Source organism: Pygoscelis adeliae, unplaced genomic scaffold, assembly GCF_000699105.1.
Source record: "Pygoscelis adeliae isolate BGI_AS28 unplaced genomic scaffold, ASM69910v1 Scaffold120, whole genome shotgun sequence".
Lineage (NCBI taxonomy): Eukaryota > Metazoa > Chordata > Aves > Sphenisciformes > Spheniscidae > Pygoscelis > Pygoscelis adeliae.
This window is the reverse complement of record NW_008824032.1, coordinates 696,639-707,941: the sequence shown is the minus strand read 5'-3', so window position 1 is coordinate 707,941 and position 11,303 is coordinate 696,639. Positions and strand designations below refer to the sequence as shown.

At 47.7% G+C, this 11,303-nt stretch overlaps 1 protein-coding gene across 1 annotated transcript in view; it reads right to left on the bottom strand.

Moving 5' to 3' along the window:
* Positions 1 to 2,380: 2,380 nt before the first annotated feature.
* Positions 2,381 to 11,303, bottom strand: part of ZYX (zyxin) — a 12,154-nt gene continuing 3,231 nt past the window's right edge. The window contains exons 2-10 of the mRNA XM_009328683.1: positions 10,656 to 10,916; positions 7,411 to 7,598; positions 6,272 to 6,364; positions 5,469 to 5,975; positions 5,001 to 5,142; positions 4,747 to 4,916; positions 4,411 to 4,589; positions 4,008 to 4,128; positions 2,381 to 3,586 (exon numbers count right to left, since the gene is read on the bottom strand). Coding sequence (XP_009326958.1) covers positions 3,476 to 3,586; positions 4,008 to 4,128; positions 4,411 to 4,589; positions 4,747 to 4,916; positions 5,001 to 5,142; positions 5,469 to 5,975; positions 6,272 to 6,364; positions 7,411 to 7,598; positions 10,656 to 10,905 — 1,761 coding nt within the window. The 5' untranslated portion in view covers positions 10,906 to 10,916 and the 3' untranslated portion in view covers positions 2,381 to 3,475. The remainder of the gene's footprint in view (positions 3,587 to 4,007; positions 4,129 to 4,410; positions 4,590 to 4,746; positions 4,917 to 5,000; positions 5,143 to 5,468; positions 5,976 to 6,271; positions 6,365 to 7,410; positions 7,599 to 10,655; positions 10,917 to 11,303) is intronic.

The following is an 11,303-nucleotide window of genomic DNA, read 5'->3' as shown; positions in this document are numbered from 1 at the left end:
GGAGTGTTGTGTCTGATTTTGGGCTCCTCAGTACAAAGAAGGACATGGACTTACTGGAGCAAGCCCAGTGAAAGGCCACTATGATTTTGAAGGGATTAGAGCATCTGACATATGAGGAGAGGCTGAGAGAGCTGGGACTGTTCAGCCTCGAGAAGGTTTGGGTGGCTCTTACCATTGTGTATAAATAGCTGATGGGAGGGAGTGAAGAACAGGGAGCCAGACTCTCCTCAGTGGTATCCAGTGAAAGGAGAAGCAGCAGTGGGAACACATTAAAACACAACAAATTCCATTTGAAGGTAAGAAAAAACTTACTGTGAGAGTTGTTGAACACTGCAACAGGTTACCCAGGGAAGTTATGGAGTTTTCATCCTTGGAGGTATTAAAAAAATGATGGGGTACATTCCTGAGCAACCTGCTCTGGTTGACCCTGCCCTGTGCAGGGAGGTCCCTTCCAGCTTCAACTGTGATAGCTGCTGAATCAGTTGGCCTGATAGAGAAGAGGCTGCTCAGTTCCATGTCCTCAGGTACAGCCAGTAGAGCAAGCCGGAGCGTGTATTCCCAACAGGCACTCGTGCACACAAAATATACATGTATATAATATGTGCGTGTATATATATGCACACACACTGTACTGGCCTGAGGCAGAAAACACAGCAGTCATGCAAGCACAGCACAATCAGCCTGATCTTATTCCCTTCTCTGGCTGATCAGGATGAACCTGTTAGTGGGAAACATACACATACGTACTATGGATCCCTCTAATGTCTAAGGGCAGCTATGCAGTAGCTGGTTCCACGATCTAGAGCCTGAGCTGGTCTCCTCAGTTGCTGGCACCAGGGCATGAGTCCTCGAGGCCTGCAGCCCCACTCCAGCGGTGGGCACTCAGACCCCTCTCTGCATGCACATACACAAGGGAGCCCTCCAGTAATTAGCCTTAGACATTGGCTCTACCCAGCAGCTGGCCCATGGATTCCCTGGTCTCCCTGTCACCTCACACACAGATGCTAACTGATCTCTGGTAGCTGGTCCAGGTTTACCAGTAGCTGACTTCCAGACCGGAGAGTAGCTGGCTTGGACCTCGTGGGAACTCTAGCAGCTGACTCTCAGGCTGGTCTTTCCAGCATCTGGCCAGACTCACAGCCATGCCAACTCATGGCTTTCAAGCCTCTTACCCTACTTACTCACCGGCTACTCTGACTTGATTTTTGCTAGTGATTATGCTGGACATACACAATACGCATGTACTCAGGTATTTCCAGTTGCTGGCACTTAGGCCTCCACATGCACTGAACAGAGTCCCTTCACACAGGAAAACAAAAAAATTAAAAAAAAAGTTTACTAAGACAGGACTGAAGGCACTGATGACACACAGGGCATGGCCAGACAAGTGTACATGCAGCCAGCCCCTTCTGTGCCCTCTTCCCACCCCCCGTTTTCCCATGCTGCTTCCTCTCCTTGATCGCTCCCTTTTCCTGCCTTTGATCCTGCCCCTGCACGTCCCGTAACAAGTGTTGCAGTCCCCAAATGCTCTTCCCCTGCACCCCATGCCCCTCAGAGGGACTAACCTCCCCCTATCCTGCAAGGTGATTCAGAGAGCCCTTCCCATTGACTCTGTTGAACACGTTTCACAGCCAGACGCTGGGGCTATAGTCCTCTGATAGCTCTGAGAGGAGCTAGGTTAGAGTGCTTCTCTCCTCTGTGCTCCTTGGTGTCTGTGGGCATGAGCTTTTAGTCACATAGTCTAGAAACAATCACTCAAAGTAATACCGACAAACCAGCAAGAACTCAGATAAGAAAAGAAAAAGAAAGCAAATGTACAATTTGTTTCTCCTTTGCTCATCCTATAGGAAACCTCAAAGCATTTACTGGATCAATTTGCAAGGAATCATTTAAGATTTCCCCAAAACTGGCAAGAGAACAAGAGTAGGTTTCATGTCTTTGAAGTGTAGAAGCGTTGATGCTTACCACAAAGAAGAGCTTTACCTGCAGTGACCAAGACACTACCATGCTTCAAACCATAAACATCAAGCACAAATGCTTTCTGAGTAGCAATAGTTAAGGCAAAGCAAGCAAACTGACCACTTTATTCCAGTCTGATGCAAGTGGATTGTAATAACTTGCCTCCCAGTGACACCATCAAGCAGACTACAATCTGGCTGTACTGAAATGCAGTCTTCCACTGCTTTAAATGAGAGCTACTCTTCAGGCACAGGAAAGTAGGAAAATAAACAGATTGAAAAGGAGACCAAGAGGTGGAGATAGAAAGGCCATTTTCAGACTCATCATCTCTGGAGGCTACGTGGAACAGCAACTACACATACATGCTGTACTGCTTAAGACAGCAGTTCTCATGGGTAGTTGAACAAATACAGCAGACACATGTTAATGGAAAAAACCCACATTTTATTGAATGCAAACAGTGGTTGGACAGTGTACTTATTCAAAAGGTTTATTCAGTTTGAGAGTTTCTAGTCCAGGAAATGGGGCTCAGTGTAATAACACTCAGAGCCAGACAGTACATTGCAATTACACTGCAGCTTTCACTGACAGCAGTGAAAGAATCCCTACTGGAACGGGGAGACGTTCCTCAGTCTGCTGAATCCTCATCCACGCACTGAGACGCCTCCTCACCATGTGCTGCCCATCCTTATGACGGTCTTTATTTGTAAACATGCATTCTTTGGACTGCTTTGCTACTCTGGTGCCCAGCCTGGCTGTCCAGAAACCACACTGGGAAATGATTCATTTTGGGGAGGGAAAAAGATTTTAAAAAAAAAAAAGTTTCCAAACTCAGGAACAGAGTAGGATTCCAAACATTGGCAGGTCAATCTGGCTAAGGAAAAAAAAGTGACAAGACAGTTAGCCAGTAAAATCCATTAGAGACAGAAAAGCTATAGTAGGTTAGCTTTTTCCAGCAACGATAACGGAGATTCCCAATACGTTCTGCCTCCACACTCTAACGCAGGAGTGAGGGAGAGGGCAGGGGAAGACATCCTGATAATGAGGTGGCACAAGAAAAAAAAATAAAATAAATTGAAGACAGAAGTGGTGCCGAGATGGAGGCTTCCACCTTCTACGCTCAAATCATCATTCTTGGCACTGTGAAACAGAAGAATGCTCAGCCCTTCCCAGCACCTGCCACCAGGTCGTTCTTGCTATTTCCACCAGGCAGTGGTGGAGGTCTGGTCTTTCTCCTCCAGAGTCTTAAGGGAACAGAGATTTTGCACTCACCCTGATCATAGCCCCCAGCCTGGAATACACTGTGGCCATGAAGTGGCGACAGGAGAAGAGGTCCTTTCTTGGTGGGTGTGGAGAGTGAAGTCTAGGAGCAGTTAATCCTACATGAGTAAAGAACTGCGCTGGCATAGTCTCCATTGGTAGCAATCTGCCTTGTCAGGCAGAGGGACAGGACAACGGTGGGGAGGGGAAGAGTATTGAGTGCAGGGGTCTCGAGGGTATGCCCACTCCAAGCTCCTCAGCATGCCGTTTTGGCACGAACAGTGTGACACTTAATACACAGCACGTGCCCATCCAGTGGAAAGCACCCATTCTCATCTGCTTCAATGGACAAGGGCTTCCCACAGTCCTAAACAGGGAAAGAAAAGAGGGAAGGAGTTCAATGACAGCCAACAGCAGGATAAATGCATTCAAGGATGTAAGAAATGCCCCACTGGATCAGGATAATGGCTCACAGCCCACTGCTCTGTCTCTGATGGTGCTAATGGGAGATACTGTTTCGAGGGAAGAGCAAGCCCCTTCTGTGATCCCAGCGTGTTCCTCCAGCATACACAGCTGCTGTATTAGGGATGTTAGAGACTACAGCCCTGCATAGTCCGTGTTCGTGGACCTGTGGTCTGTGAATGTCTAATCTTTTTCTGAACCTGCTTCAAAATGCTCCAGATTCATTCAAAACAATCTTAGTGTTTGGTCAGGACAGACAACAAAAGGTGCCCAGTTGCTGGCGATGGGAATGGGAAAGATGGGAGGAGTAGGGCCACCAGGCTTACCTCACACTTGTAACATTTCATGTGGAAATTTTTCTCCAATGCCACCACACGCACTGTCTCATCCTTTCCGGGCTCTGGCATGATAGGCTCACTACAGACTGAGCAGCGTGGAGCGTACTTCCTGCAACCCACAAAAATATGGAGGAGACCATGACGACCATAGTGGCATTCAGTGCAGGTTTCCCACTGCCGTACAACAGTATTAGCAGCAGAGGAATAATAAATCACAAAGAAGTTTATGTGGGAAAAGGCCTTAATTGCTACAAGGTACATTGCCCTCTCATTATTAACTTCATGTCCAAAAGATCACATGGGCAACCCAACCCCATACTGCAGCAAAATTAAACAGGTGTGAAGGAATCTGCCTTCTTTCAGACACCACATGCACGTGCTCTCTCCATACCTGTGGTAGTCATCCACACAGTGAGGCTGGTTGGCCTGGTCCACAATAAAAGAGGCCCCCTCAAGAGGGGTATGGCACATCACGCAGGTGAAGCACTGGGGATGGTATGAGTTACCAGTGGCCTTCAGCATCCGGTCTGTGATGGTCTGTTTGCAGACACTGCACTTTTCCAAGGTCCCCTGCACCGAAAGGAAACAAGTAAGACACATTAATCCAATCCCCCACCCCTGGGAGGCTACACCACAGACAGGCAAGATGGAAGGCGGAAGGGAAAGCAAGAGAGAGCAACCACAGCAAGCTCAGCTCTCTCCAGCAGCTTTCATCCCAGTGACTCACAGCATAGCAGTCCTCACAGAAGGGCTTCTCATCCACATTGTAGAACTGCTGTCCCTGCAGCTGCTTCTCACATTTGAAGCAGGTGAAGCATTCCACATGGAAAAGGCAGTCCAGGGCCCTCACAGCTGGCTGGGTTCGTGATAGGGGCTTCCGGCAGAAGCCGCAGAGCTCTGTCAGTGGAAGAAGAAAGGGATTAGGAGAGAGGAAAACCCACCACAGTCTTAGTCCTACTGCTGTCCGCTGAGGGAACACACCAGAAGTAGCAGCCTCTGCTGGGGGCGGATGCTCCATATCTTTCATTAGTTTCTGGGTCAACATCTCCAGCTCTTCTACGTCCTTCATGGTCAGACAAGAATTTCCCCTAGGTGGATCTGCATTGGAGCCTGTGGGTCTATGCTGCAGGAAGAGGAAACATTCAGGCCCGAAGGACACACATAGATAGACTCCCTCCACATCCTGTCCCTAATAAACCTACTTCTCTCACCTTTACTTCTTCTCTCTGTGTCCCTCTAGGGAACTATCTGCCAACCACTGTGCTTGCTGCTTTCCACCTTTACATGAAGTCCTGTCCCTCTCCATCACTGTCTCTAGTTACGCCTCTCTTTCAGATGGGTAACAGCTTCCCCTAGCCTGGGACAGACCCTCCCTCCTCATCCTTCAACTTCACTCCCAGTGATGCTGTGCCCGTCCAAAGACACCAGTCCCATGGCTCTAATTCTTACCGTGTCTTTTGCAGCTGCAGGTTGTTCTGTGGGACGTGGCTTCTCCTGCACTTGGGGTCTTTCCCTCTGCTGGGCATAGGTGAAATTGGGAGGCTGTGGCCGAGAGGAGGGACCTGAAGGTGAAGGGGCTGTGAACTGAGTCTGAAGGGAGGTAGGATATCTTGTAGAGTTTGAGGGAGCCACGGGAACGTTGGCACCTGATTTGGACCCAGACTTAGGAGAGCCAGCAACAGGGGCTGGGGTGAATTTAGGGGCAGTCTGAGCAGGAGGGAGAGAGGGGGGTGGAGGGACTGGTGCTAGGGGCTCCTTGCGTTGCTGTGGGGCTGCCCATGGGGTTGGGGCAGGGGTCAAATCCACTCCAGGGGGCTTGAAAGATAAGCTTCCACTTGGCTTTGGAGTGAACTTGGAAGGAAAGGAATGAGGAGTATCTCTGGGTGCAGATGGTATGTCCACATGAGCTTTTGGGGCCGATGGCTTCTCCAGAGAACCTGTGGATCCTGGAGATATCTGTAAAGGGAAGCAACAGAGAGAAACAGGCAGTTATCAGCAAAGTGGAAGAGAAAATATGCTGTCTATAGCAGTAAGTCAGCAGCTATCACAGACCCGCAATGCTAAGAGTTCCCACACTGTTACACATTTACCAGTCCTGACAAGCTGCAAGATCTATGCTTTCTGGTCCTTCACATACACTTTCTTGCTATGGTTTATCCTGACATTTTAATCTTCAGTAGCACCCTTCTCACTACCTCCATTCAGCAAACCAGTTATCTCTCCTTCCACCTGCAACATTCTGGAGAGCTCACCCGCGATTTGAAGGGGTCATTCTTCTCCATGTCATCCAACATTATGGACAGTGAGTCAATCTCAAGATCAATGCTGCTCATCTTGCCACGTACCTATACCACCATCCATGAGGAAAGAGGGAGCAGAGCATGTTACAGGAACAGCCAGAGAACCGGGTGTATCCCCTTACAATAGCAGATTTCAACACTTTGGACTGTGGTACAGATCTGCTCCTTGCTTTGAGTGGATAGCAAGTTGGTGAGGATGAACAGGGCACAGTCTCCAAGGTCTACAAACAGTGGAAAAATGCACAGCCCAAAGAAACTCACAGACAGATTTAGGTGGGAAAAGACATCTGGAGGTCTCTAGTCCAACACCCTGCTCACAGCAGGGCTAACTCCCAAGCTAGACCAGGTTGTTCAGGACCTTGTCCAGGTGATTTCTGAACATCCCCAAGGACGCAGATTTCCCAGCCTCTCTGGGCACCTGTGCCAGTGTTGAGCCACCCTTGGAGGGGAACGGGTTTTTCTTCTGTCCAACAGGAATTTCCCTTGCCGAAACTTGTGTCCATTGTCTCTTGTTCTCTTCTTGTGCCCCAGTAAGAGGAATCTGTCTTCTCTCCAGCCCTCCTTTACGTATCACAGACTGCAGTTAGATCCCTGCCTTGGCCTCCTCTTCTGCAGGCTGAACAAACCCAACTCTTGCATCATGTGCTCCAACCCCCAATGATCGCTATGACCCTTTGCTGGATTGCATCTAGTTCAGTATTCCTCTGGGGTTTCTATACTGGGGAGCCCAACTGGAAACAGTCCTCAAAAGATGCAGCCTCACTAGCACCGAAAAGAGACGAATAATCACTGACCTTGTCCTGCTGACTACACTCTCACAAAAGCAGCCCAGCATGTGGTTGGCCTTTATTGCCACAAGGGTGCATTGCTGGCTCACATTCAACTCATTTGTCCACCAGGAACCCCAGGTCCTTCATCTGCAGAGCTGTAGGCTGGCCAGTTGACCCTAACCTACGCTGGTCCATGGGGTGGTAGCATTATGTGCTTTCCGAGATCTCAGGGCTTCCTGCTGCTTAGTTCAGAGAGTAGTGAGAAGCTGTCCCAACTCACAGAGCTTCACAAGAAACTATACTTCCCTTGACCTCACTCACCTGTGGGGCAGGTACCTTGCTCACAGGCCCTTCATCAAACATCGGCGGAGGAGGAGGAGGAGAAGGAAAAAATTCTTCTGGGGCTGGTGGAAAAGGCTCTTCAAAGGGTGGTGGGGGTGGGGGAAAAGCACAGTTTGAGGAGAAACTTGCCTCCTCTCCAGGTGGGGGAGGAGGTGGCAGCGGCAGCTCTGTGGGGAAGAATGAGAATAAAAGCAAGTTTGGATCATTTCTTACTCTTAGCCAGTACAAACCCCAGGAGGGGTCTTGAAGGTATTACAGCAAGTAGTTCCCCAGTACCCAGAAGACCCCAGCACCCACCAAGGACAACCGAACTCCACAGGCTGGCTTTCACCTTCTCCAAAGCTATTTGCCATCATATAAACTTTTGTCAGTAGCTACTGCAATTAGGCACTGGGAATAGTTATTGTATAATTGGGAAACATGTCTTACGATGCCCTCTCCCATTCCTCCTCTCATTCTTTGGTCCCTAGCATATGCTTCTCTCACCAGTAACTAGCTCAGATTGCTGAATACAGAGCAGCATTAGAAGGAATGCCAGCAGACAACCCAGGACCCTGAAGAGCCTGCATTATTACAGGAAAATAAGCTGGCACCTCGCAGCTGGCTACTAAGCACTACAAGAAACAAGTGGGGGGAAAAAAGGCAAGTTGGACCAACTACCCCTTATGCATATGAGGAATCTTTGAAACTGCTTTTATTTTTCTGGGAGATGAAAACAGCTTTCCTTTTGGAGGCTGAAACGTCCCCATACCTGATACAGATTAGGACATGAGAAATTTTCCAGCCTTTTAAGCAGGCTGAAAAGCACCAGAGTGCCTCAATCTCCTAGAAGAAAACCCCATTGCTTCCACCTGTTCATATTTGCCAAAGATGTGAACAGGCAAAAATAGACATTTTCTACTACACTGCAGTCAAATAAATGTGAATCTTCTTCCCTTCTCCATGTATGGGAGAAGTTGTCTTCTCATCAACCAAGCAGCAAAGAACACTGAAGACAAGGAGACGTAACTTCCACATCCCTTCTTCTGGACACCCACCTCTCTTCCTAGCTAGCCCCAACCAACAGTAGGGTGAAAGACCATGTTTTTCACTCCTGCTACTCCATGTGCAACTTTTAACAGCAGTAATTGAATTGTCTCATCTTTATATCCAGCTGTTGCTGACAGACTTTATAAGGACTTCTCATCTGTAACCTAAGGGAGATGATACTGCCCTTCCAGAAAAGGAAAGCTGAAATCTTACTAGCCAGCAGAATGCATAAACTGCACTGGTATGCAGCACCTCTTTCAAGCCTTCTTGTGCCACAGAAATTCTGCTTGGGGGGAAATAATACCAAGCCGGTATTTTTTCTTTGAAACTACAGTTTGGGATCAAGTTTGTATACGCTTGCCTTTTGATTTATTGAAATGATAAAGAATATTGCAGAAACAAAGCCCTCACCTGCTGTCATATTGTTTCAGATGCACTAAAAGCCTGTTTTATGAATTATTCACACAAACAAAAAAGTTCCCCACAAAGTTACTATACCAGATTTACAGAATGATCAATACTAAATATAACGTTCCTACAGCAATACTAACTTAGCCATCCTGTCATTTAAGACAAAGAGACGAATTGCTATGGTGTTATGTTATACTACTATTTGTTTGGAGAGTGTATAGGAAAGGGAGAGAAGGATTGAAGAGACGCATCAGAGAAGGATCAAGTCAGATGCATTTCTCTCATGACTGAGCTTTGGTTCATCTGTACTTCAGATGTCTTGCTGGCAGCCCTCACCCTAGGGTGACACAGCAGCTCAAGCCAAATGGTTCTTCCGCTAGTCTTTCTGTCAAGTTAGTTTCTCCATAATAAACTTTATACGGAAGGGAGAAATGGAGCAAACAACACCCAACCTTCCACTCGCACTGTATATTGAAAAATAATTTTTAACATCCATCTGTCTACTTCTGTACTTCAGGTAATGTATTTGTGTCAGTTTGAAACCTTCTGACAGACACATCCCTAATCTACATGACTATGCAGAAAATCATAAAGCCTAAGTTGGGACCTTGAATTATAGACACAAGATTCCAGCCAACAACGTATGAGAAAAAGGTCACCAGGTAGCTGGTACAATTCTAGGAGACAGAAGCACCAACATGCTGAGGCCCTTGTGACTCAAGAAATGGAAAAAATGGCTTAATAATTTGTCTCCTCTGAGCACAGGACCAGCCTTCCCACATCAGGTCAGCTGCCCACTAACTTAGCACGCTAACCTAGAAAACATCAGTGTTGCACAGCCTGTGCTAGACAGTGAAAGGAAAGAAATTTAGAACAGCAGTTACCATTATCTGAACACATGTATCCCAACTGAGGTGCACCCTGATAGAGTCCTGGCGTAATATGCAGCATCAAGCATCAGCAAGAGGTCCCTAGGGAAACTTCTGGTGGCTCCACGCTGATCAGTTCCAACTAGGAAGCCACACAACCAGGAACCCTCTGCTTCTTACAGGACACAAAAACAACGAACCAACAAAAAACAAAATAAAAAACCACCCCACCACCACAGGAAATAAAAAAATTAAAAAAAAAAAAAAAAAGGAAAGAAAAGAAAAAGAAAACCACACTAAAGCAAGAAGTCACTCTACACAGGAAAACACACCCAACTCAGACGGCTAGGAAAAAGTATAAAACTCTACAAGCCATACAAACTCTAAGTCTCACTTCCTGTTTATGACAGCTTCCACCATTTTTTCATGCAATTATTTCTTCCTCCCCATCTCCAGCAGCAAAGATGGCAATTGCAGAGTCCACGAGAAGATCTCTACAGTCAGAGACAACCAACTTGAGCTGAGATGAATCAAGAAGAAGGAGAATAGCACGATTCATCACCACCAGGATCAACTTCCCTGCAACATACTTGCTCTCAGACATGCTGGCCAGAAACTGACTGCAGTTACACAATTATGCACTCAGGGAATACTATGAAAAATCCATTGCATTCCTCCAGCATCAGTGCAACGCAGGATTGCCTTTTCGGCTCCTTTCCTAATGGAGATACTACGTATTTTGAGATCCCTTTACAATCGTTTTATTTCATTCTGGAACCTGCCAAACTCTACAGCAAGACTATCCTTCATTTATAGCAGTTATGGCCCTGTTCTCATGTTAACCCCAGTTACAGACCTCACACCCTGAGAATTTAGAAATGCATATTCACATCTCACATGCCAGCCCTCACCTACCTTCTCCCAGCAGGGACATGGATGCTGATGGAATCTCCCCCACCTTCCCCATCTGAGCACGCTGGGCGCCAACTCCAGGAGGTGGGGGCAGCGACGACTCTGACGCACCCCCAGCCTTGAAGGGGTTCACCTTGGGTTTAGGGGCAACCACAGGTGCAAACTTCTTCTGTGGGTTGTAGAAGGAAGGGGTAGAAATGTTGATACTGACTGTGGATGTCATGCGGGTCCCTGGGGCACCTGGGGAGGCCATCTTCTGAGCACCTGGCAGGAGAGAAGAGGGAGGAAACCTATATGAAGTCAGCCTTGGGCCAGAGTGGAAATAATGAGAGGAACACGTGAAACAGAGGGATACAGGAGTTTAAGTCTGCCCAGAGGCTGAGGTGCCTGAGCAGGGCACAGAGCACTTCCAGGATCAGCACAGGAAAAAGGAGGAACAGAAACTGCAGACAGCTCGAATGAGCCACCACGCTTCACCATCTCAACTCAGTATGGCATTAACCACAAAGGGGTTCTTGCCACGGAGAAAACCAAGCTCTTTGCTGCACAAGAACCCTGCGTGCATGCATGCTGGAGACGACAGCAGTGAGACAGTTCCTCTTGACCTTAGCCTGTGATAGCCCCAGTAATGTCCCACTTCACCCCCCCAAC